Consider the following 27,539-nt stretch of genomic DNA (forward strand, 5'->3'; position numbering starts at 1 on the left):
TTTAATGCAAAAAGCCGTTATGAAAAATCACTTTCAGTTCTTAAGAAATAAATTTTTGAAATGATCGACAATTTTGTCGAATTTTGCAATTTTCGCCGATTAAATTTTAAAAATTCGTATAAAATCCAGTTCCTGGTATATGAGTTTGAAAATCTCCTAAAGTGTTAATAAGAGTGTCCTCTTTCCAATGAACAAACCCGTTTTGAAAAATAGCTTTTAGTTTTTGAGAATCCAATATTTGAAGTTTTGATAAAATTTTCGATGTTGCAATTTTCATCGATAACTTGCAAAATTCGCTATAGAATTCATTACTTAAAGGATCCTTGTGGAAATATCGCCAATTATTAATTAAAGTATCCTCTTTTTAGAGTTGCTTTGTTGATATCCGGCCGAAGGGGATGCCGAATATCCGGTATCCGGCTTTTCGCAAAATCACTATCCGTTCCATCACTAGTAAAACGAATGTATATAACGTAGAAATGAGTTTTGCGAGTATAATTTTTGCGTACTTTCTAACGAACATAAACATGCGGTGTTGCATTTCAATCGAATCCCAAATTCAAACGTCCATAGTCAGTTACAAAATCGTGTGTGCGTTTCGAAAGTTTTCTTCGGCGCATAGTATTGTGTGTACCGCACGTTTTACGGGCAAACCGTAATAATAACACGGATACTTATTACTTTCTATGAACTGCAAAATGAATGGAATGTCGTCGTCGGCTAGAAAGCAACAACCATAAAGAATCGGCGCCGAGTTTTTACGATTCAGATTTTTTTTTTAATACCAGATGCGAATCGTACGCTCAATCAAATCTCGGTAATCTTCACTTTAACTTTTCAATCAAATCCGCGATAAAATCGAAAATAATTTTGCGAAAAGAAAAAAAAATGTTTACGGCGAAAAACGTTTTGTTTAAAACAACGTTTAATAGATGACTGTAAAATGTTTAACGATTCAAGATACTTAAAGATATGTTAGGGCTTCGACTTATGCATTCTAAAAGACGCGCACCTTGTTAATTGACACACTTCTTTGTCACCGCCGAACGTTGTTCTTTGAGCGAATTTACATTTTTACACCGTTACTGTACCCAACTGTTTCTTGAGATTTCAAGTAATTTATTCGTATTCATGTATATTTCGCCAAATGCTAATCAACAGTACTAAAAAGAAACGAGAAAAATTTCTATATTAACCTTAAAATGAAAATTTCAATTAATAAGAATTCTAGCGACACTTAACTGTCAAAATTGACGTTTCTTTATTTCAGGTTATGTTCAATGTTATAAAAAGTACAACTTTATTACTAAACTTTAGTCAACAAAAAAAATTTAATGTTTTCAAATGCAGTTAATTAAACGCACCTTTCAATTAAATTTTCGATTTAATTCAAATCGTAAAATGTGTTGTCGATCGTTATGTAAATCGGAATCGTTCGTGGCGTCATGGGGAGAAAGAAGAGAGGTAGGAATATCTATGGGTTGTAGAAAGAGCGGTGATTTCACTATGGTTTCGTACCATACGCGGCATCGTGCTGAATTCTACGCTGAATGTCGTTCTAACCATGACCGCGGCTCGCCGGCGTCCTTATAGAGTAGCAGTGTGAAACTTTTAATTGTTCCCCTAAATATGTGTACTCAGCTATTATCACTTACTCTGCTTACCCATTAACCTGGTTGGGTTCTCTTCAACAAGAATTCTATGAAAAAACGGACTTGTTCGATTTATTTTTTTATTTTATTTTTTTATTTGATTATGAACACAGTGGGTAAAATCGAAAAACCTTGCCTCTCGTTTTAGCATCACAAAAAAGCTATTCTGTTATGATACTCATAAATTTTGGCTACATCAATCCATCAAGACGATGAAGATTCCAAGCATGAATATACAGCTGAGTGTTTCTTTCAATCCTAGAGAATAGGATAGATACACAAGGTGTGCTTCACTTAAACTTTATGCCTAAGAAGTATTTAGTAAAATTTATCTACCCTGATACCTAAGTGTACCAAATTTCTCCATGTAATGCCGGCCAACTGGCCTGACAGGCACAGCTAGAATTGTCCAGTTCCTTCTTTCACTCCTAGGAAGTGTCGGAATCTGTGCCTCCTATTAGTCTACTTTCTTCACTTATTGCAGCCCTTCGGCACTTTAGTGTTTTCAGCACATTGCGCCCGAATGTGTCAAAGATATGAATGTTGCATTGCTCAATTCGGGACGTGTGTGAAAAATTTGTAGAAATTTGTCAGAAGAGGTATAGTGTCGGAGAGAACGTTACAATCGACGAAATGCTTCCAGGTTTTCGAGATAGGTTTGCATTTCACCAGTACATGCCATCCAAACCGAACAAGTACGGTATAAAATGTTTTGCACGTTAATGCCAAAACGATTTATACACACAATATGGAAATTTATACTAGAAAACAACCTGAATGCGTTTTCTGTGTCAGCAGTAAGCAGTAAGTAATTGGATCCGGCGATACACCAGCATGTTTGGCTTCGGTAGTGAGAAAACTCTAGTATTCTACGTACCACGAGTTAACAAGAACGTGAATCTCGTATCCTCGCGTCATGATGACAACGCCATTGATCCTGAATCTGGAGAGAAAACGAAGCCAGAGGTAATCACGTTTTACAATTCCACCAAGGGTTATGTCGATACTTTAGACCAGATGTGTGCTACCTACAGTGTGAGCCAAAATGTCAAACGTTGGCAGTGGGTCATATTTTTCACAATGTTGCATGTGGCTGGAATTAATTCTGAACTGATTTACCTCGGCAATCGACTAGATCCACTACGATGAAGAGTTTTCCGAAAACGTTATCACACCAGTTAACGCTTGGAGAGCTGAATCGAAGATGTGTAAAAACAGTTGGATGGGCACTAACCTCCAGATGCGACTGAAAAGGTTCCGTCCTGTCGGTGATGATCCTCCAAAAAGGTGTAGGTGCTCAACCTGTACAATTGAAACAGGTTTCGGAAGGATAACAAATTATGAATGCCAAAAATGTCACTCTGCAATTTGCCTGACTCATGCAAATATGGTTTATGGAACGTGCTGTGTTGAATTGAGTAGTTAATGAAGCTTAAGAACTTGCTTGGTAAATTATCATTTAGATCTTTATGGGGAATAATTTGTGCCCAAATATCCAACATTTATGACACGTTCTCTGTGAATGTCTCATACCTGAAGAACTGGTCTACAATAGGCCAAGCTTTTCTTGATACTACCACTTAGTTCTATTTTTAAAAATTGCGATGTGATTAACCACATTTCTATGACCCAACTGTGTTTAATGTTCTGTGGTAGTCCTCAACAAAATCCGACACAGTTTCACCTCCCTATCGAGAACATTTTTGTCAACCACAAAGTTCTGCTTGGAATGGTATACAATACATATCCGGTTGTAATCTAGCTTAGCTAGCAGTTTCTGCCATAATAAGAGAAACTATGTGAACAATACTCAATAATGTGGCTCTTATTCTGCCCATCACAATTATGACTAAGTTGATCTTTACATTTCTGTTATCTTTTCTGATTTGTTTAGATTGTGCGTTCAAAGTTGCTTATAATAGTATCCTTTATAACACACGAAGAGAGGATGATTATTGGCGGAGTATTTGGTGGTCACGGCAATAAACGGTGGAGATGATGAAGTGCCTGGAGATATATTTTAAGGCGGAAGGGTTGGAGGTAAACGTCGAGAAGACAAAGATCATGACGTTCTGCAAAGGGGAGAAAAGAAAGTGGGCGGAATGGAGGTGGCAGGGAAGAGAGTTCGAGGAAGTGAAAGAGTATACGTTTCTGGGATATGTGTTCTCGGAAAGTAGTAAGGGACAGGTTTGGGGATGGGGGGAGCACAATGAACTACGGCGCAGAAGTATAATCCAAACATTTATATTTTTTGCATAATAACAGAATAAAAACAGAACTTAACTAAGATAACTTAGAACATATTTATGTATATTATATCTACGTAAGTTATTCTTTCAAAAAAAGTCTGTCCATTTGGTTTGAGTTGCACACTTTCAATTTTTTTTAATTATCTGACGTATTTTGCGCAAGATTAAAATGTCAATAAGATCCGAAGATTCTTATTGCTCAAAATTGTCTAGTAGAACATTTGCAGCTTCTTCAGTCTCCCGGTTCGTTACTCGCTAAGGCTGCGTTGTACTAGGTTGACCCAAAACTTCTTCAATTATATCGTCGTTGTTAAGAAGCTGATAGCCCAGTTTCGATCTAAACTAATACCACTCGGAATACGCAACAACTAAGTCGGTACTAACCTACAACTATAGAGCCTAGGGTTGACGAGGGAGACCCCAAGGTATATAGTGATGGAGAAAGTTAAGGTGGATGCAGTAAGGGTGTAGGCTGGGAGAAGAACCAGAGTGATATATGTTCAGGGAGATAGGAAAAGATATTATAGGAGAGTGGGATATTCACTAACTGGGATCGACAACAGAAGAGTAGAGAGAGGTGAAATGTGGAGAGAACTGAAAGATAGGGACAGGGACATACAGAGCCAGGAAAGAAGGTCACAGATACGGGAAGGGAGATATAATGTAAGGTATAGAGAGAGTAATCCAGATTCAGCTATGGCAATGAAAAGGTAGGGAAGAGGTACTGGCCGGATGATGTAGAGAGGATTGGGAGAAGCTGGAACACATGATAAAAGGGTGTAGTGAACTGATGGAGGAGGCAATGGACAGGAAGCAGATTTTGGGAAAGGGGGTGAGGGTAAAAGATAGATGAAGGAGGTGATTGGAGCGAGGAGCCGAGGATGTGGAGATGAAGGAGAAGGGTTTGGGTTTATATATATATCTCATGATTTGCAGAGTAAGCAAAAGTTTTTGTAAACCGTTTAGATGTAACTCTAAAACTAATAATCAAAACTTTTCATAAGAACTCTTCCTTCACTACTCTTGGACTGTAAGTAACTTGATTTGAATGCTTCGATTTGTGTTTAGAGCTTTATCTATTTCTTTAAGGCATTTCTGGTTCCTCTGGTACGTTGATATGTACTATAACTATATTTGATGATTTTTATAACAAAAAAGTTATTGATATGTCTTTTAGATCATAAACGATTTGACAGATGACATAACTTTAAATAATATTTTGACGTTTAACAGTATAAAAACTTGTCAAAATTAAAGTTTTAACAGAATTATTTTTTAGTAATAATTTGGTCTATTTTTATAAAGCTTTGAACGATTTTTTTTTAAGTTTCCAAAAAGATTTGTTATTTTATTAATGGATGTAGCAATATATGAATGGGATGCGTAAAAAGAAATGATGTGGAGATGGAAGAAAGGCCAATTTTCTTTGGTGTGTAACCGCCGTGCTGTCTGGCGGGGTCCGAAGATTGACCAAGTGAAGAGACCACGGGAAGAGGTGAAAATAAAATTGGTGGGGGCCCACTATCGGCTATGGCCCAACATCATATGAACAGTCTGGCAATAGTTCTTCACTGATGTGGTCATAACGATTAATTGGTCAAAAAAATACTCGAGTGATATAGTCTGAAAAAGTTTCAATCAATTTTCATTAATAAATTTTTATTTTTAAGAACTCTTTATTAACTCGCAACAGTTTTATTAGTTATTCCAAGTTCGTTTTTAAAATTAAATTCGTTTCATAAAGCTTCAAATTTTGAGTGATTCTTTTTATAAATTTATTATTTTTATTTTTAAAGGTGAGTTATTTAAATATTAATAATAAATTTTTTATGTTCGGAGTTTTTTTTGAATAATTTTTTACGATGTTAATTTTTTTTTGTCTTTAACATTTTTCTTTTTATCTTGTCGAACATCGCAGACGCGTGTTATAGCCGACACCTGGCATAATGACCACTGTTGAGAGACACGGGTTGGGCCACTTTTCTTAAAACCTGTAATAAAGCCCGATCAAAGTTAAACGACGAACTTTGCGGTGTAATTCGCTGTTTTACCTCTCTCGTTTTTATTTTCTGGGCCAACGATTTGATTCTCATCCTCTTCCTTTTCGGCGAAATTAAAAAAAAAATATTTCCTGCGTTTATATTTTTTCCTCAAAATTAAATTTAAACATTTTCAAAAAGTTTCAAGTTTGTGATCATTTCAAGTTAGGCAGATTCAATTTTATAAGGATATTTAAAAACGGTTTCAGATTTAAAAAATTAATTTTGACTTTATTTCTAGAATCGAAAGGATAATTTAATTCATTATAAGATTAAAATATAAAACTCAACTTTCTGAGTTAACCTCAATTTCGTTTAAAAAAGCTTAATCCTATATTTTCTAATTATTGTTATGCATTTGATCATTTACGTGAGGACACGCGAATTGTGCTTGTTAAAATTAATTGTTAAGATTAATTGAGTGCAAAATCGTGATTTGAAAGAATCATCCAGGAAAAATGTGTTAAAAAAATGGGACAAGACAAATCAAGATTTTTTTTGTAAGCGTCCTGCATATACATATACATACACCCACGTGTCGACGACGCTCCCGCGTGACGTCAAATATTATAGCACGTTTTACTTTCTCCGTAATCGACTCACGTTGAAATTTATAAACATTCAAGGAGTAACAAGCGAGCGAGAGGAGAACTGTTTCCTCGATGATTTTAGAGATAAAAGTGGTTCAATTTCGATTGGGATTTATCGTTTAAAGAGAGACCCTGATTCGGGCCTCCTGAACTATAATAAGCCGGCGGCTTCTTTGTCACGATTGCCGTGACCTACGTATTTGCGTTTTGCTCTGCATATACAGGATGTTTCACGATGTTCAAAAATGAAAAATAAATATATGTATTTTAAATGATGTTTAAGTAACACAAATTTTTTCTTAATCTAGTTCCAATTCTAAATAGATCTGCTTTGCATTCATAGAACAAAACGAGTTCGACTTGATGTTGTCGCTCGACATCCAAAGCAGGTCTTTTGTGTTCTCTTTAGTACTTAGATAGGAGGTAGATTTTTTTTTGTATGGGAGCTTCTTTGTTGTTAAGCCGACCGCGGATTTAGATCGAAAGATTAAAAACGTTAAACAATACGATAAATTTTTTTTTATTTATTTATATCTTATTTTTATTTTAGATAATGAGAAGTAAAAATAAACGTTGGTTATACACTTGGATCATCTTATGGACTTATTTGCAATTATTATATTGCGAAGCCAATGATTTCCGAGGATCTTCTAATAGAAATGGTAAAAATACTATAAAACTAAAGTAATCTATTCAAATTGTTCAAAAATTTGTCTAAACTAATCTAAACCAGTATATGTAACACATTCAAGCAGAAATTTTTGTCCTCACAAATCACTTTTACCAGAAATTAAATTATTATGCGCTATACTTAAAAATGGACAAGAATTGTTCCGTGAAAGCTCGAAATCTGCTATTCGACGTTTTATGAAATCACAGTGTTTCTTTAATTACACTAGCAATGGGAATCCCCTCGTAAACTATCGTAATGAATACTTGAAATAAAACTTAAGCCACAGAAGTGATGTAATTAGAGTAACTGCTGATGATGAGACGTATGACTACAAGTCGTACTTGAAAGGGCTATGCGATAATTCGGAAACTCCTTTTGAAATTTTCTGGTTTCTTCGAAAAACTACGCACATAACAGCTAAAGGTTTCCAAAAAAATTATTGGTGCCTAGGATCCTTAGACGTCTAACATTATCGTAGCGCACATCCATTTTGAACTAGATCTTATGACATTAAGAAGAATTCCCCAGGTTCATCTTAGCCTTCGTCTAATATTGGCTAAAAATGAGTCCATTTCTTTCTCCATAACAATCACCTCATCATGCTTTTGTTGCATCATTGCTTCGCAAAAAAACCCTTTCCGAATAAGAAGTGTCCGACCACACCTGAGGTGAATTTAGATGATTAAATTTACCAAGACCGTCAATTTTAGCTTCACGGTCTAATTCCCGATGTATTCGTCGTCGTTAATACTCCTTCAAAATCTTTGAACATTTTCATTTTTACTATTTTCGTCTTCTTGCATAATTACAAAAATATCGTTTCGATATCCATTGAATTTTCTTAAATCTTCTGGTTGGAGGTACCTTCCAACGGCAGCAGCACTTAATCTAAGAGCAACTACTCAAAACTGCTTCCAGCCCAAAACTGGAAGATTTCTTAAGTTGTTATCGGGATGATAAATCCAACTTTATTTTGGGCTGTTGTACTTGATGGAGTGTGGGTAAGATCGAGATTATGTGAAATCTTCAATCAAAAACTCCAGTAAAATCCAGCAATACAAGTACCACACAAGGCTAATTCTCCTTGGCAAGATTTCCTGGTAGAATTTTCTTTCACTCGACTTGTAGAAGTCACGCAAGTCTTTTCGCCGATTTTGCACCTTAATTCTGAGATTCAATTCTTCTCAGAAATTCTCGGGTTCAGGTCTAAGTTCTGAGAAGGTCAGTTCATTTAGGTAACCCCTTTATCATCATACTAACCGCTTGTGGACTTCTCAACATGACAGCTAGCGTTATCGCCCTGAAAGTAACATGGGTCTATACTCCATAAAGCTGCCACAACGCAAAAAAACACATTAATATCTAAAATTGTGCAGTAGCGTCGGCGTTAAACTTACCATGATTCTAATTCATGGAAAGAAGAGTCCCAATCCGTACCAGCAGAACCATAATCCTACTTTCGCTGTATGTTACTGTTGGCACAATACATTTGGGCAGGAGATATTCTCCAGGCTGATACCAGATTCATACCTTGCTATCTAAACCTTAATTCTAGTCCACTAGCGACGTGTTTTACAATACACTAACCGAGTTACTCGTTTAGACGTAGTGATCAAAATCTTATGGGCAAGCACAACCAAGCAGATGTGCTTCCTTAAAAAGAGTATTTATCGAATCAACACTCTTCTGTCGAAATCAGATAACTCTACACTGCGTGGCATCTTATAGATAGTATATATCAAGCAGAGATAGACTAGCACAGATAGTTTTCGACACTCTCTCTTGGAAACTTTTGGAAGGCATTAACATCAGAAAGTACAATGTGAAAATCGATAGCAGAAGCAATACTGTTCCTTACGGATAGTATTCATCGAAACAATACTCTCGGTTACCTGTTGAAGCTTTTGTATGTGGTCCATCAGTTGAACCTAGGTCAATATCGATTTTGGGTAAACACTTCTCAACGATTACATCTTTCTCGACATCAGATAACTTTGCATTGCGTAGCATCTTATAGATAGTATGTATCAAGCAGATATATATTTTTGACACTCTCTCATAATCTTGGAAACTCTTAGACATAATCTTGGAAACATCAAAGGTATTTATTAAAAAAAGGCATTTCTAGTCTATATTATCTCCCATTGCATCAAGGAGGAAACAAATGGTAGCAACCTCAACCTTGCTATGATGCAGATTATGCATCACCTATTTTTCCCTACATAATAATGAAATGAGTGATGCAATGGTGTCTAACTATTTTGAAAGGGGGTGTTCCAAATGAACTTATTTAACACTTCAACCCAACCCAACCCAACTCCTCGGGCATAAAACTCCTTATAGAAACTTTTATATTCCATTGCCAAAAAACATAGAAACTGGTTTTTACATCATATTTATCATCATTGCATTAAAATATAACAAAATTTAATTTAAAATAAATAAAATAACAGCGATATTTAGTACTAATAATTTATCAAATTCTCAAAATCGTTTATAATAAATTCAAAGTACTAATTTGTTGTTGGCACATTTCCTCCTTGAACAAATAGTTTTTTTTTCGATTCGAAGTTCTTGCTTTGAATTTAAATTAGATGTATTCTAAGTGTGATAATAGCGTTAGTACTTAGGTGTCACATCGTTTGTGCGGCACACTAACCTCGAACTGATTACTGATTTTTTTTATATTTTTAGGTTCGGTTACGTTTAATAATAACAAAGAAACGAGAGGATTATTTTCACCGCGGATGGATTATGAGCAATGGAAGCCGATCCTTAACGGCGATCCTTTAAAAAATGATCCCACATTCGATTATGTACCCCCTATGGTTGAGGCAGTTCGATATTGGAGGGATACTAATAATAATCATAGAAAAGTCGAAAATAATAATAATCAGATTAATCAGAAGAAAGATATTTTAATATTGGGCGTTTCCTCCAAAAAACCAAGCACAAGTTCAGCCTCGATTCCAGAAAATCCTAATCGAAGAGAATATTTCGACCCTTTCTTAAAATACGTTAAAGAACCATCTTACCAAAGACATAGACAACATCTTCCTTTAACATCCCCTTACTTTACACCATCAATTTTTTTGAGCAAACTCACAGAGAGACCCCCAATTATCGACATCGAAAACGAAGCGATTCCTTATACTATGTTATTACCCCCACCGATGCCGATAAGCAAGAAACCTGTAACAACACACATTCCAGAAATCCATCCATCAACTAAAATCCCATTTTCATCATCTCCACCAACATCCTCCGATTTTATAACAGTTGATCAAGCTAAATTAATCTACCAATCCAGCACTCATGGCTTAACCGATTGGTTATCAGATCAATACACAACCGCAGAAACCCATAATGTAGCTACATGGAAAACACCGCCATCTCACGAACCAATTTTAAACAACATCATCGATAAGCACGAAAAATCGAATGAAACCAACCAAGTTAATATGCATAAAGGACAAGTTGAGGATGACGAATTAGATACTTACGTAAACATTGGAAAATTAGAAGCGCACATGGATTCCGTTTCCGGAATGGGAATTTCCGGAGTTACAATAAAACCACCGAATTTTGGCGTCCAAGTTTTGCGTCCGATGTCAATTCCAAATTTAATTGATGAAAAAATTAACGAAATAACCCAACCATCTTTAGAAACTTTAACCTCTTCAGTGATAACCACAACAACTTCTTTACCGACCACAACAATAACTTCAAAACCATCAACCACAACGACATCTACGGCTTCATCGTTAACAACCGATCCATTATTTAAACATTATAAACAATCCATGGATCCTATTAGAGGCCCTTTGTATTTAATAATTCAGGGTCACTCGAAAGTTAAAACTTATGGACCTTCAAAGCAAATTCACGGAATTTCTGTGCAAGAATCAAATGAGATAATTCCTGGTGATAATAAGGAGTTTATTAATGTTAAACATTTGCATAAATTTAAAGTGGATGAGAATGAAATGAGGAAACCAAGGAGAACAGGAAAATCGGCAAATTTACAAACGTTAAAACACGTCGTTCAAACTCGTTTAGGATCAATTGATTTTGGCGAAATTGATCGAGAAGTTGAATATAAGGTGTCACAAGAAGGCGAATCAGATGAAAAGTATCAAAAAGGAATTGTTGAAACGGGAGCAATTGCAAGGAGGAAAAGACTTCTTCGTTAAATTAATTAATTTTATTTATTTAAAAATTTTATAATATTTACTTACAGGCTATGAAGTTTTTTTAAGTGCCATATAATATTTTCAAAAAAAAAGCAAAAAAGATTTAATTGTTATATTTGATTGTGGATCACCTCATTATATAATAATATTAAGTTATAAATAAATATGGAACGCGGAAATTAAAACGTGCTTCTCATTACCCCCCTTTTCTTTCCCTTCTTTAATTTTAATTTTGATTTCTATAGTTTTTTCATCACCTTGTTAACAGATAACTTACTCGACTCTAATTCAGTTCTACTTTAATTAAGCGATAATTTATAAGGGTAAAAAGTACTCGGTCAGAATGAGCTCAAGTTTTTGCAATTAAGTTTAGTTTCGCGACACGGAAAATAGTAAAAAGAACTCTTCCGGCAACGGTCTTGTCAATCATACGAGATATTTTTATAACGATAATGAAAAGAAATCGAGAAAAAGCCCAGATTGTTGACGTGAAAGTATAATTTCGAAATATTAATTAATAAAATAAGGAAATAACCATTTTAAGATCTCTTTACCGATTCCTGTAAAAATAAAGAGACGCACAAGATATTTACGAAACAATGCAGTTTCATGCCATTCGCGTTGATGATGTTCCGGTATTTGTCCGCGATTGGTTTCCCTAACGGCGTCGGAGGTTGAATTCGCATCAGATCCCGTCCGAAAATCCGTAACGGGAAACGGGCAATTTATGAGAGACGAGAAAAAGCGCAAAGAAGTTCTCAACCGATCGTCGTTGTCGTCGTCAATCGAGACGTTGGTTTCAATTAAAATTAATTCGTCTTTTTGCGTCGCATTGTAATAAATATTATAACTGCATTAAGGCAGCCTTCTTCCCACAGTATTTAGGACGGGCCCACCCCGGGTCTCATTCGTCTTCTCTCTTTTTTTCGGCCCCGAACCGACTCAGTGCGTTTAGTAAATTATATGCCCAAGGCAATGAGGACCTCTTTTATATAACAGTATACATCTCTCTGGGAACATTGAGAAGAGACCATACCACTTACCATATCGCGTGGACATCTCGTTCTTTTAAAACCACTTCCCCTTCTCATTCCAATAGAACGAAATAAAACGAAACGAATTAAAAAAAAACATACTTAAATTGTACGTAATTTATTACTTTACGTAATTTCAACGGTATCCACGAGTATGTATTCACATTTTCTCATTTAAGAAGTATTTATTTAAAACCTTACTAAAAATCAGATCAAAACTTGGCTAAAACTCCCTGTAATTAGTAACGAGTGACAAAAATGCTATGCTCTTCAAGAATATTGTTATTTCTTAAGAACTAAATAATTAAGAGTCAAAATTTGGGCGATTTTTTTGCAACAATATTAATAAGTAAACTTATTGTATGCAAAAAATTAAATAATTTGAAAAACCATTAACGACATCTCTTATTTAAAAGCGAAATGGTATTAAATAAAATTGATTTATCTTAATGGTGACGATTTATTACTTTATAAAGTCTGCTATTGGATAAAAGATGTCGCTACTAGTAGTTGCAAGATTAATTAGATTGTTTTTGGATGAATTGGAAATTATTTACTACGTTGTAAATAAATGTTACTCCCATTATATTATTATGAGAACTATTTGGATACAACTCCAATCTTTTCACAAGCATCAGTGCGTAAGGAGCAGCTAAGTTGGTACTAATGTTAATAAAGGACATCTTCTTTAATGCGCTTCAGCCCAAATCAAGCCTTGACCTCCTCGATGCTTTGTACAAAACGTAGAAGTTGTTGGTTTGATTGTCGCCCAACCTAACTCGATAGAACCAAAAAGGCAATGTGTCAGACAATTCAAATGGACTGTGGAAGACATCTTCTTCCACAGTCCGATCAAGCCTTGAACTCCTCGATGCTTTGCCGCCGTACAAAACGTAGAAGTTGTTGGTTTGATTGTCGCCCAAATCAACCCGATAGAACCAAAGGAGGAATATGGCAGCATATTCAAATGGGTGGATGAGATGAACTTATACAAAGTTGCTACTTGGTCATCACGCCTACAGCCCAAATCGAGCCTCCTTGATGTTTCGCCTCCAACCGTCTCGATCTTTGGCCACTCTCCTCCAGCTTTTCATTCCGAGAATCTCGTTGTCTCTTCATCTTGCTCTTGGTCTACAAACCATGCGTTTTCCTCCTGATTGTCTAAGAATCACTTTCTTTGAGACACGTGTCTCTTGCATGCGTTGTGTATGTTCCGCTCTGTATCCTCCACTTTCCATTGTCGTTTCTTGGACTGCAAACTATATGTTAACAAATGCACGTGTATGGTATAGTTACTGAACTACACAAATTCGTCGACATAGTGTTAAATCAAAATTGACAAATGGGCAAGAAAAGTGATACACTAAACAAATCCACGGGGTAAGATAAATATATTATGTATAACTCAAAAAGCACGGTTATAGGAATGAAGGCTTTAAAAAAAGGAATTGGGAGGAACAACACAGGCAATGATCTGAGGATGAATCTGATGAAACCAAAAATATATTAGAGATAAAAAAATCTTAGTAATGCAACACATGATAGCAAACCTTAGAGTGCGTATATTCAAAAAGACCAAAAAATATTTTATTATGAGCTTAATTACGATGAAGAGAGTAGAGTTGTCAAGTTGAACCTTGGTGATCGACAGTCACTGAGCTTTGCCATACAATCACTATTACCAGAGAAAAACCAAAGAAGTTACGGGAATTTATCTCCATAATTTATTACCATACAGTAATCTATGGTGGCTACTTTCTGGGAAATACGCTGCATGTCGGTAAACCATCTCTGCGCACACTAACTCATATGTTTTCATGCAGCTCAAAGGAATGTGGAATTTGTGTCCAATATACAACATTCCCTTACGTCAAAATAAGGAATATCACACCCTTGCAAATCAACCACTGCTTCTTCAGTCATCCTTCTAATTCTAACAAAATAAAACGACAAACAAATTGCGCAACAATCGCTGTTTTGCGAAAATTATGTGAACACCATACATTAGTGTCGGTTGATGCGTTGCGTAACTGGTTGCAGAAATTCAAAATTGTTTGAAATTAGTTAATAATTAAACGAATGATGTTGCGGAACCAATGGATAGCGTATGGGGTTTGTGTGAAGTTTGTATAAAATTGTCTATAGTGTATGGGTAACCTTGTTTACACAATAACCTGTTGTGCAACGTCAACTGAGAATACACTATAGACTGAGAATACAAACTGACAAACTAAAGCGTAACATTATATAGAAAAAGAGTGAAGGTCAAAATAAAGGTACTAACCTTGACTAGATTATAGCTGACGTTGATCTCAAGATGATCTCACGATACGGTTGTGGCCTTGGGTGTTTTTAGGGTATAAGTCAAGGTCGTACCGGACACATAAGTTGACCATTATTTCTATTTGCCGATTGAACCTCTTCCTGGAATCTCAAGCCAAGGTCACGTGGTGACATTGAGCCTGGTAGATATAAGTGTATCTATAAACAAGGATATTTTCTGGTATAAAGAAGCAGGGAATAAAGATTTAGTGAATGTTAACATACTACCAGCCTCAAATATTGAAGCATATAGGGAAAATATATCAAATTAGATTAACCTAACTGCAGATATATAAAGGATATGGAATTTATAAACTATAAAATGAAATAATTCATAAATTAAGCAATAAATAAGGTTAACATACCTTTTTTTGTGCAATTTTGTAAAAATCAGTTTCATATCACCATTTTAATTTTGACATATACATAAAACGATAAAAACAATAGATGGCGCTACTAGAAAGGGAATTGGCAATTAGCACTATTTTACTTTTGTACAAAATAATTACAATTAAATAAATAATCAATAACACAACATTGAAGTTGTTTTTTTATTAAAAATTTAATATAAATCCACTTCTTTTGAGAAACATATTTATTTTATATTAATAATCACCTTTTATTTCTGGTAATAGATGGCGCTAATTGTCTAGCTGTCAATACACAAAATACAAAATTTTGATTTATTTTCAAAAATAAACTAAAAACTAAATCAGATTATCTAAAACATTATTATAAAGCATAATTTTTTGATCACACTTTAAATAAATTTACGATAACGTAAGATTAATTTATTATAAATTCATAAGAATCGATTAAACTCTTCATTTGTAATAAAATTTTTGGTTTAATAACATTTAATTTCCTATCATTCTCCCCTTTTTCCCAACCTTTTGAAACATGAAAACTCATGAAAACCTTGGTTATATCGATTATACGAAAAGATTGTGGCGTGACCATAAGGTTTTGTTGCTATTTTCCGTATAGCAGATCTAAAACATCGTCGCTTTCCCAAACACAACCTTTTGTAATGGAAAAGCACGAAACCCCTTTTTTGAAAAAATGAGTGAAGAAAAACCAGGAAATACCGAAGACGATTGGAAAATTTATCAAGTACTTTGTAAAGACACCAATTTCGAGGTAACTAAAAATAAAACTCGACACATAACAGTACTTTACTTAACAAACACAGTTTTTCACTTAAAACTTTTACACGCAAACGATCTTTTATTTACCTGCTCTTATTTTACGCCCTATTAATTCCTTTTAACAATTTAAAAGTGAATCTTATTGTTTTAAGTCACTTGTAGCAATTATATTTCAAATTAATTACCATTTCATCGATTTAATAATCTTCGGGTTTATGGTTTCGTGATCACGTGACAAATCACGAAATCTTAGAAGCCTCATCGATTCTCGTTTTTATTATATTTCAGATGGAACAAGAAGAAGTCGATGTCACCACAGCGCTTAGAAGCGACCTGGCTGCTTTACAATTTAAAAAAGATCGTTTAACTGAAGAACTTTCCGAGATGAAGTGTCAATATCGAACTAGAGAACAAAGATGTATGGAAATGCAACTTGAATGTGACCAATTAAGAGAACAAGCAGCGAGACAAAACGCTGTTATTCAATCGTTAAAGAAAAGACTGGTCGATTTAGAAGAACGTGAAAGGAATCTTTATGCGACACAAGGTCGAAATGAAATAGCGTTACAAACATTACAAAGGGACAATAAGTATCAAGAGGATCGTGTAAAAGAATTAGAAAAAAAAATTCGAAACTTGGAATTGGATTTAAGTTCGGAAGAACAAAAAAAGGAAAGTGCTCGAAACGCTTTTCAAGACTTAATACGAAGATTATCAATCACTTTAGGGGCGGATAATGTTTGCGATTCCGCTTTAATATCGATCGATAGTTTAATTCACAAAGCTTCCGAATTAGTTCAAGAAATCTCTCGATTACGAAGCAAATCCCATTCGTGTACCGAAACGTTAACAAACGTCGAAATTGAACTTCGACAATGTAAAGAACACTTAGAAAGAGTTCTCGACGAAAAGGAGTGTATTCAACGACAAAACGCATCCCAAATGATTGAAATCGATCGATTGCGACAAGAAAAAGAAACAGGTGAAATGCATCAAAGAGTTGCAGATAGAGAAATTATCGAACTCAAAGACAAACTCGTCGCTTCAACGAGAAGTTTAGGATCTGCAGGTTCAAATATTGCCCAACAAGAAGCGAATATTTGCCAATTAAAAGATGATTTAAAAATACGCGAAGAAAAATTACAACGAATTCAACACGAACATCGACAAGGTTTGGAATCGTTTGCTGCTTTATTATCAACACCTGGTTGTTTTATTGAATGTTGCGAAACTGCTATAAGAGATAGAATAAGGGATTTAGTAACGGAAAATAAAGATAAATGTGCTGTAAGTGAAAATGACCCTATTAGTAGAACTAACACTGGAACTACCACTATCACCAGCACTAACACTAAACGTAGAACTAGAAACATTCGGGTTTAGCCGTATGTCTCTTCGGATGGCTAAACCCGAAACTTTCTAGTTCTAGGTCTAGTGTTAGTTCTAGTTTTACTCCAATAATGAATGTTTCTAGTTCTAGGTCTCGTGTTAGTTCTAGTTTTATTTCAAAAAGAATATACAAAAATGTAACGCTGAATAATAACTAAAACTAGAAACAACACTAGCACTACAACTAACACTAGACCTAGAACTAGAAACATTCGGGTTTAGCCGTACATCTGTTAAGACGGCTAAGCCAGAATGATTCTAGTTCTAGTTCTAGTGTTAGTTCTACTTTTTACACAATAAACATATACAACGATCTAGCGCTGAATAACAATTAAAACTAGAACTAACACTAGACCTAGAACTAGAAACATTCGTGTTTAGCCGAACGTGTCTTAAGATTGCTAAACCCGAAACTTTCTAGTTTTAAGTCTAGTGTTAGTTCTAGTTTTACTTCTTTAAGAATATACTACAATATAACGCTGAATAACAACTAAAACTAGAGATCTAGAGTTAGTTCTATTTTAACCCAACCCAACCCAAACCAATCCAACCCAACCCCAATTGTATAGTTCAATACATATATATCGTAAACATATTGAGTTTATTTTTTTTTAGCAATTAGAAGCATTAAGAGAAAAGCTTTCACATGATTCATCTCAATTAGGACGACAAATATCAATGTATGAACAACTAAATTCACGTGTTAGAACATTAGAAGAAGAGAAGTGTCATTTAGAAGCTAGATTACACAAGGCAGATACGGAAATTAATTCCTGCGAGGTCTCGAGGGAAGGATTAAAACGAGATAAAACAACCGTAATTATTTGTTAATTTAAAACGAAATTGGACATTTTCGATTATTTATTTATTATTATTATTAATTTTCATTTTTTGATTATAGTTTATGAATTTCTTGGAGAGGCTTGCAAGGGCATTGAACATGGAGGAAATATCACATGACGTCGGTGTGGAACTTCACACGGAATCATTACTTTTACGAGCAGAACAGTTAGCACGGCTTGAAAGTGATAAACTCGTTGATAAGGTAATTAAAAAATTTACAGTTAAATCAATTTTTATTTTGAGCCATCATCTTAGCTGCTATGTTGTGGATACGGAACATTACCACGTTTACGACGCGAACGTTCGTTTCACGATCTTCCTTCACGCGAAGTAAGCTCAACTTAATCAAAAAGTAGCTTCATTCATAAAAAAAAATTAAATAACATTTTTTTATTACATCCCACAAAATTAATCTTTCCAATTTATTTTTTAGACCGCCACCGTTTATCAGTTACAAAGAAGATTGCGCACGTTAAGGGAACAAGTACAAAGAAAAGATTTACATTTAGATTTATTAAGGAGGAAATTATCTCTACAAGAGGATAATGCAAAAGCGAAATGTTTATTGCAAAGTGAAAGAGACGAGGCTTCGATAAGAATTCGAAAGTTAATGAAGCAATTGGAAAAGGTTCAGATTCAATTCGCTGATTCAAAGAGTCAAATTAGGGAACTTAACGCTCAATTAGCTGAAGCTGCTGATTTTAAAGTAAATATTATTTTTATTTTAATGCGTATTCTAGGCACGTTTTTGAATATTTTTATCACATTTAAAGTGAGTCATTCGAATGCAGAAGACTATTTTAAAGTAAGCCTTCAAATAAAGTAGGGAATTGTACGACTTTGCTGTTTATTCTACTCTTTGTTCTTTCGCCGATGTTTGCTGAACTCGGAGAATACATAAATTTAAAATATTTAGAATTAATTATAAATAAACTTTTTTTTAACCACTATTTTGAAACTACCAATCCGTATACAAAAGACTTTTTAAGGTAATCCCCAAAAATAAAATAGGGACTTACTCTTTGTCCCCTCTTCGCTTACGAAAACCGAGACGGCATAATATGAATTTAAAGTATTTACCTCATGCTGAAGGACTTTGAATCGTCCATGCAATTCCCGTGGCTTACCCAAACTTTCCTTCCAGATAACAGCATTGGAGCGAGCGCGGAAAATCGAGGAGTTACAAAAGCGCTTGATAGAGTCTGAAGCGCTTCGTACCAAATACAATAGGAAAGTGAGTATGTTGAAAGACCAGGTTAGAAACACCGGAGACACCATAGAACAAGAACGGAGCATGAATGAACACTCCATTCAATTATTAAGGGACGATTTGGCCAGAATGAAGGAATCTTTATCGGAACTAAACAGAAGGGAATCTCAATTGTTGGGATTTAGAAGTTCAGTAGCGAAAATTTTGGGGTGCATCCTTCCAATGCCTGATTACGAGTTAATTTCGCGTTTACAAAAATTAGTTGACGCTCATCATGATTTTACTATTGTCTCGAGAAGGTACGATGATCCCGTTCTTAGAATGACTTCAAGAAGCCCAACTGGAGGTAGTCGATGCACAACGAGATGTACTCCCGATCGATCTAGATATGATGATTCCGGATACACAGATGCCGCGGATATTGACGATATAGATGATGATTTATTTAAACGAAGAGGAAATTTATGACACACGCACTTTAAAGTTTAACCACTTAATTATTAATTAGATGATGTAGAACCAAAAGTGTTCAATATTAAAATATGCTTAATATACCAAACATAATTTCTTAATTCCCATTAAGTCCATAAACAACTCAAATACAAACAAATTTTTAATCTTTTTAAAAACACAAATACGATTAATAAATATTTATGTATTATTAAATACATGTTGTTTTATTAAAACGAAATTCGTTCAAAATCATTATTAACTTTCATTTTTGGGTGTGACCATGAAGCATATATGAATAGAAGAGATGTCGAACGAGCCCAAATTAATCTACTAGAGAGACTTGGTCCTCCTTTCACTATACTTAAACAAGAATATTAAATTCGGGGCGAGAGAAAACGTTTCGTCATCTAATTTCGGATACAAACACACTAAAATAAATTAATAAATTAAAATTTGGATCATCTTTTCGGTTATCAAATATGTTTTTATGATTATTATTACCGATGATATAACATAACGCATGCGAGGTCACAGAGACGCAAACAATTTAATTCTGGAACTTACGTCAGTTAGGATTTAGGAAAGGTCGAGACGTTTTGGTCGATTGATCGTTTTTTAATAATAAAGTGATATAGATTTTATTTTTCCGTTCTAAAAATAAAGGTAATTACATGGTTAACGGTGGGAATTTGTCTCTGCGGTACAAAACTTTTATCTCGAAGACGGTTTTTACGTGGGCAGATACTTAAACCGCGAACTAGTTTCGAGTTACAACTTCTTAGATAAAGAAGTCGACGTCGAAATTCTTTTCTTCTTTTATTTACTGCCATCTGTTAAAAATTATAAAATAAAACAACATGTTTCACATGAAGAAATGTAACAATGTGGCAGTATTTTTTTTTATAATCATCTGTAACATCATGAGTTGTGACAAATGCCCAATAATTTTGGTTAAATTATTAGATTCTAATTCGTCTTCACTTTTTCAATTAAACCTGACACAAAGTGCCATGATCAACTTAGAGAGGCAAATTCCTTGTCCTTAAAAGTTGCTACTGACTGTTGTCGCCGCATATATGTGAATATTAAGAGGTGATTAGTAGTCGCGATGGCAGAAGAATCTCAGATAAGCAAAGATCTCAGAGCCGTGTACATCCAGATTACTCAACATTCTTAGAGAATGAATTTTATACTAAAAAAGACACAAAATTCTGGTTATCACTTCATCTAATTTGACAATAAGTATTCAAATACGTTCAAAAACATTCGAGTTGGGTTGGGTTCGGATTAAGTTTGGGTTCAAGTTAAGTTCTTGTTGGGTTGAATTCGGATTAAGTTTGGGTTCGGTTAAATTCGGGTATGAGTTGAGTTTGGGTTCGGATGCAGATGGTAATTAAAATAACCAGCGCAGTAGGAGGGCTCCTGTATAGGACCATCTGTACAGGAGCCCTCCTAGTTATAGGACAGTCACTACAATAGACCTATTAGTTAGAAAGAGATGCCTAGACGTGGAGGAAGAAAACGATACAGGAAACCCACAGATAATACTGCAAGAGTGGAGAAATAGATAGAGAGAAAATACCAGGAAGACGAGATGGACAAAACGAATCCTGCCAGACATTAAGCCGTGGATGTCGAGCATACTTTTTGCAAATGTGAAAGGAAGACTTCAACAGAAAGAGCGACATGCCGCTTACTCCAGAAAACATAATACCTGCAATGTTGGAAAGCCAGGATAAACGGAACCTAGTAGGAGAATATTTAAGGTATGTGTTGGAAGAAACAAATTTCTTCCAAAGATAGTATCTGTCAGCTGAAGAAGTGGTTCGGGGAGCTCAGCACGAGCTCCCCAAGTCAGGTGTGGTACAAAAATTAAAACTAATGAAAAAAGTAACTTGTTTGTATGATTATCTCATCCTAGCGACTGATAGGCGGAGGAAGGGGAGTGGGGAGCTCATACCGAGCTCCTCAAGTCAGCTCATCCCAGTGATTGATAGGCAAAGGAGGAAGAGTAGGGAATTCATACCGAGTTCCCCAAGCCAGGTGCGGTATAAAATTAAATATAATACAAAAAGTAACTTGTTTGTTTGATCATCCTATCCCATCGACTGATAGGCGGAGGAGGAGGAGTGGGGAGAGGAAAGGCGTCCCAATGATGGGCCCAACCTGACACGGCCGCTCAAGATTTAAGTCAGAGTGTCAGTTAGCACATTTTCCCCGACCTCGTAAGAAAAAGCAATGGATTGGGTTTGGATTAGGTGCGGGTTTGGGGTTGGGTTCCGAGTAAGTTTGAGTTCGGTTTAGATTCGGGTTAGGTTGGGTTTGGATTAAGTTGGATTCGGGTTATGTTAAGGTTGAGTTTGGTTTAGGTTGGATTGGGATTAAGTTTGGGTTCAGATTATGTTTGAGTTCGGGTTAGGTTCAGTCAACAACAGTTTGCTGTATCTGAAGATGGAGATGATCGTCAAGTGGACGACCATGGGGTCGAACAAATGATAATAGACTCATGTAGAGAAATGATATAATCTATTTTAAAAGAGGTGGCGTGCAGTATGATGAAATGATTAGATAGCAGAGTCAAGAAAGAAGTATATTACCAAATTAGGTTATTATTAAAACAGTAAGACATATTTCAGAAGACAGAATTCCTTTTACAGATACAAAGGAATTGCTATTTTTGATGATGTAGTCTCTTTGCACATTATTTCGCGTTTCAACGACATATTTCCCCATTTTGTGGTTGCGATCTAATAGGGATCACGTGTAGATCTCAATATAGCGATGTCGACTAGAAATCAACGTTGAGGCTTTCCATTTCTGACCGGAAATTGCGTCTATATATTGAAAGAGGTCATCAAAAATCATGACGAAAACTTTATATAAAGTCCGGTCCGAAAATGCTTCCTAAAGGCACTAGAGCCAAAAAGTTAACTTTGAGATATTTAGCGTTATCTTAAAAACGACAAGGTTTAGAATTTTTACGTGACAAATATGATTACTAAAAGAAAAAAAATAATTTATGGGGTTCAACATAACACGTAGGGGGCGCGTTTACGGTACCATACTTTTTTATCTTAATTTTTTCTGCCATTTTAATTGCATCAATCAATTCTGCGGAAAAAAATACATAAAAAAGGTACTACTTAAAAAATTGTCTAAAACCAGTCGTTTCCAAGAAAAATTACATTATACGATTTACGGCATTAAAATCAATTTTTAAATATTTTTCTAAATACCCTAGTAAATATCCTATTACTGTTAAACGATGAATAAAACCTATTTTTGAATTCAAATTGCTATTAAAATTCTCAAAATGGTCGAATATTTATTCGAAGAGTAAACCAACATCCATTTTATGTATAGTAAGGCCGATGAAAATGCTCGGAGATTGTATGCAGAAGTATTTCCGAACATACAACTTCTTTTTTAGAACCTTTAATATGAAAGAACTAGGATTCTAGGATATTTAGAAAAAAAAATTTTGTACTTTTACTTATGCTGCAAATCGTTTAATGCAATTTTTTTTGGAAATGACTGGTTTTAGGGCTCTAGCGCTCTTAGGAAGCATTTTCGGACCGGACGTTATATATACTTTTCTTCATGATTTTTGATGTAGAATCATCTCTTTAAATATATAGACGCATCACTATTTTGCATGGATGATGCATAAAATTATTTTTATTCTGGTTCCTACTCTGCGAATTTTTCATATAGCTTTCCAAATCCATAACATCCGATTACTTAAGATTCTTATCTTTCTGGTTTTCGAGAATTCAGATCTCAACATTGTTTGCGTCCTACTTAGTATAGGAATGATCTATACAATATCCAGAAATATACTACCATAATGCATTTACCAGGAACTGAATCGATTTATTAACACGATTAAAACCTATCAAAAGAAATGGAGTTGTTGAAAAAATCAAACAACTTAAGAAAACAAAAAAAAATAAATTAAAAATATTTGAAAAAAGCTAACCAGTTTAAACTCTATCTAAAATCTAATAACGGTATTTATTCCGTTCACAATTTAAATAGACCACGGCTTGTTAACGTGTCCGTTAAAAAAGCTTAACAGTGTGGAACGTATTAAAATTATTATTAAACTTCTGTGGCCGAGTAATTTTACTTTCAAACGACTACCAAGAATCAGAATTTCTTAGCTGACGTTTTAGAATGTATATTAATAGTGCACATTCTATGCAAAACATTTTAATATCACGTGTTTGCTCAAACTTTATCTATTAATTTATTTATTTACCATAATGGCAGTGGCCATGATTTTTTTAAAATAAATATTTTGATCCGTACAGTTTATGAGTTTACGCCAAAACATAAATATTTAGATTGATTCATATTTCGTTCACACGCGATTATAAGACGTAAGCTCAGATAAACAATTAAGACAAAGGTCGAGTTAACGGGCGGAAATGACCTCATTAATTAGCGCAGATTTAAACCCTGGAAACTGGAGCCGAGAGAGCACAACGCATTCTGTGTTATGTTTTACTGGTTTTACAAGGGTATATCGGGCGAGCAATAATAGCCTCCTCACACAGCCTCGATGCTCGTTGTTTCGATGAGCGAACGCTTTGTGAGTCACTGATTACGACGTGAAAAATTCTTAGAACAATATGCGGAACGGGTCCCACACGATGTTTTGCGCTTGAACTGTGAACTATCGTGAACTGCTTTGAAAGAACGAAACGCGTTCTTTGAACACGCCCTAAAATCAACTATATTCAATTAAAATCAACATTTCCTTTTATAGAGTTTTCTCATTAATTATAATGTTGATATATTAATTATATGGCGTGATTTAAAATACTTTATGATATAGTTTTAATATCTCGGTATGGTTTAGTTCACTGTGTACAACGGCTACATACCTCATCGATTAGATTAATATGTAACGGCTGGCGTCGCGACGGACATTGTTTGCGATGTCATTCGGTCGATTGGACGTCGGTTTCATGCGACGCCCCGCGGTTATTAAATGCTGGAACATATTTACTGCTCTGAATGAAACTACCCACGATATGTCCATTCACGTTTATATGTAGATCCTGTATATGCAATAGACACCGATTCGATTCAATACGAACATGTTTATGTCATGTGGGTCGAGGAAAACTTACCTTTCTTTCTTTAATTATTTGATAATAACATTTAATAACATTAATTCCTAGAGAGATGTATAATTCTTGGTCTATTATTCAAGTACTTAAGATTAAATTGAAGTTGGGAATTGCAAATGAGACCTTAGATTACAATTCGTAACTGTTGTGTATGAAGTTAAAATGTGGGTTAAGAACTGTTGGCAACTGGCAGTCCCACAATTTTAATTTACGATATTGTTCCTCATGAGTCACCAAACACTTTCCCTTTACAAGAGGCGAAGACTTTCTCTGTGTCTGCAAAGAGCAAGGTAAAAAGTTAAAGGGCATCATTTAAAAAATGTGTTTCAATAAAAAAAATCTAAGAATTTTCTTTTGCAAAACCCGCTGTGACATCTGCAGCGTATCAACGATGTGAGTATGTAAAGGTACGCTCCTCTCTGCCTTCCAGTTGAACGTGACCATGAACCTGAGGAACCCAGAACCTGTTTCGAAAGTGAGCTCTTGCCCATATTAAAATCGTTTCAGGTTGGGCGAGTGGGAGTTTTAAGGCGAGATTTTTAACGGCTAAATATTCTTTTTTCCAACTTCGCGATCATCTAAAAAATCTAAATATAGTTAAAATTGATTAAATTTTGAATGTTTTCACTTCACTTCACCCTGTAGGTACGGATTAATAATAATACGGTTCACTTGATGTCCCCCTTTATGGTTCACGGGTAATTGCGCACGTTCGCTATCGGTTTATAGAAAGGGTGAATTTTTTATCACGAGCAAACCGCGTCAAGTTAAGCAAATAAGGGTCCAAATTAAAGTAAAAATAAAAAAAAGTTTACACACGTCTCAGTTTACGGTGTAACCTTGAAGATGCTAATGGTGCACGTAAGTTATACGTCGAAAGCAAACATCAATTATAGGTATTACTTGTACGCCACGAGCGTCCATGAAATCATCGATTCAAAATTCTATCCACAAGCTAGGAACGACGCATGGAAAATTTTATACGGAAAGATAAAAATTAAAGATTTATTTGATGAACTAATTATTTTTTAAAGGTTAAAACGAGGACAAATCTAAATTGAAACTTAATCCCGGTTAAATAATAATAATAATAAAAAACAGGTGATCTAGATTTGAAAACGAAGCCGACAATCTCATTTGAATACGACGTCTGCGAGCCACATAATTGACCGCAAAAGTACTAAAAAGAAAGTGTAAGGAAGGATTCGATCTGAATTCATTTGAATAATTAGTTGATCTTACGCGATCGTGAAGTATGTAAACATCTTAATAACGACGCGATGGTGATTCAATAATCCAAAATGCGTCATAGTTATTTAAATTTTTACATGTAAAATGAGCCAGGCAAAAAATTATTTAGATTGCGCATCTATAAAATACAGTGTCATTACGAACAACGTTTTTGTTAAATTTAAACGGAATTCTTAAATCTGGTTATTCAAAAATTATGATTTATAAAAGGAAAATTTATAAATGGAACTTTGATAAGACAAAAATGTCATAAAAAAAGAGTAATCGCTTTTTAAACGGATTTCCCGTGACTTTATAACAAATGTTTTAATTCGAGGAAACACCTGTTTAATCGCTGATTTGAATTATTAATCAGAATGATAAATTTTATGATATTTTTGGAAAACGATTATGATTAATTCAGTTTTATCCATGATAAAATTCCATGCAAAAAACATTAATTTCTGTTTATTTATGGAAGACTTTTTCTGCAAACGTGCAAATAGGGAACGTTTAAGTACGAAAAGTTGTGTTCTTCCTCTGAGGACATCAAGCCATTCTTAATTCAGTTATATTTCCTTTTACTTACCTAATTCTACAAAAAGACCCCAAACAGCAGAAAACGTCCTTGATGATAGATAGCACCTATAGAATACAAAATTTTACTTAAAACCGGTAACAATGGTTAAAAACTTACCATCAAATCGATAACCTACTAAAAAAATTGAGGTTGTGTTCTTATGAGATGTCATTTCAACAAATAATGACTCAAATTTCGACTCAAACTAAAAAAAAATATGTTGTAATTGGAACGTTATTATAAAATAAGTCCACGTACCTTAAATGCTTAAAAAGCCAACACAAAACGTTAAATCAACTCTAATGAAGTAAAACGACACCAATTCTCTTTCAAAGCTTTTTACCTTTGTGAACCCTAAATAATGGTCGAATTCGAAAGTTTGGAGTTCAAAGAAAGTTAATGTAACGGTATATTAGGCTCCGCGTGCCCCAAGATTCATCAAAACGCAAAAATGTACCCAATATTAAGAACTCAAAAATTTGACACTTTATATAAACGTCAAAATCTAATACATGTTTATGATAATAGATGGCAATTCAAAAATCAAAGTATCTTAATAATTTTTTCTTAAATTCACTCTAAATTAATTAAAAATACACATTTAAGTCGTACAAATTAAATATTATATTAAATCTAATAATTTAAATTAAACCATAGAAACCGGTTAAAAATTCGTTAATAAAAAACTCAATTTATTTAGGTTGATTTGTACAAAACAAGTTGGTATAATTGTTAACACTTGACAGTGACAGCACAAAATTTATTCCTTTTAAGGTTAAGTTAAATTTTAGATTTT

General features: G+C 34.6%; 2 protein-coding genes and 1 long non-coding RNA gene across 4 annotated transcripts; 2 read left to right on the top strand and 1 right to left on the bottom strand.

Moving 5' to 3' along the window:
* The first annotated feature begins 5,386 nt into the window (after nt 1-5,386).
* Nucleotides 5,387-11,575, top strand: LOC111415930 (uncharacterized). Its single transcript, XM_023047834.2, has 3 exons — nt 5,387-5,697; nt 7,081-7,192; nt 9,898-11,575. The coding sequence occupies exons 2-3, from the start codon at nt 7,084-7,086 to the stop codon at nt 11,394-11,396; spliced, it is 1,608 nt and encodes a 535-aa protein (XP_022903602.2). The 5' UTR covers nt 5,387-5,697; nt 7,081-7,083; the 3' UTR covers nt 11,397-11,575.
* On the bottom strand, nt 11,511-27,202 carry LOC111415856 (uncharacterized). 2 transcript variants are annotated; one of them, XR_002706448.2, is made up of 5 exons: nt 27,002-27,202; nt 26,861-26,948; nt 26,753-26,808; nt 14,715-14,911; nt 11,511-13,682 (listed from the first exon to the last, which is right to left on the bottom strand). It is a non-coding gene; the product is annotated as an uncharacterized lncRNA (long non-coding RNA). The 2 variants fall into 2 exon arrangements; XR_011641905.1 differs by lacking the exons at nt 26,753-26,808; nt 26,861-26,948; nt 27,002-27,202 and adding an exon at nt 15,118-15,212.
* On the top strand, nt 15,711-19,885 carry LOC111415848 (coiled-coil domain-containing protein 170). Its single transcript, XM_023047731.2, has 7 exons — nt 15,711-15,892; nt 16,189-17,187; nt 17,905-18,105; nt 18,191-18,334; nt 18,388-18,462; nt 18,566-18,838; nt 19,277-19,885. The coding sequence occupies exons 1-7, from the start codon at nt 15,815-15,817 to the stop codon at nt 19,808-19,810; spliced, it is 2,304 nt and encodes a 767-aa protein (XP_022903499.2). The 5' UTR covers nt 15,711-15,814; the 3' UTR covers nt 19,811-19,885.
* Nucleotides 27,203-27,539: the final 337 nt, after the last annotated feature.

Source organism: Onthophagus taurus, chromosome 11 (assembly GCF_036711975.1).
Source record: "Onthophagus taurus isolate NC chromosome 11, IU_Otau_3.0, whole genome shotgun sequence".
NCBI lineage: Eukaryota > Metazoa > Arthropoda > Insecta > Coleoptera > Scarabaeidae > Onthophagus > Onthophagus taurus.

Bases quoted from the DNA above. Each gene is read 5' to 3' on its own strand.
- LOC111415930 (XM_023047834.2), top strand. From the start codon at position 7,084: ATGAGAAGTAAAAATAAACGTTGGTTATACACTTGGATCATCTTATGG. The intron at 7,193-9,897 runs GTAAAAATACTA...TTATATTTTTAG, and splicing joins AGGATCTTCTAATAGAAATG to GTTCGGTTACGTTTAATAAT.
- LOC111415848 (XM_023047731.2), top strand. From the start codon at position 15,815: ATGAGTGAAGAAAAACCAGGAAATACCGAAGACGATTGGAAAATTTAT. The intron at 18,463-18,565 runs GTAAGCTCAACT...TTTATTTTTTAG, and splicing joins ACGATCTTCCTTCACGCGAA to ACCGCCACCGTTTATCAGTT. The intron at 18,839-19,276 runs GTAAATATTATT...CTTTCCTTCCAG, and splicing joins CTGAAGCTGCTGATTTTAAA to ATAACAGCATTGGAGCGAGC.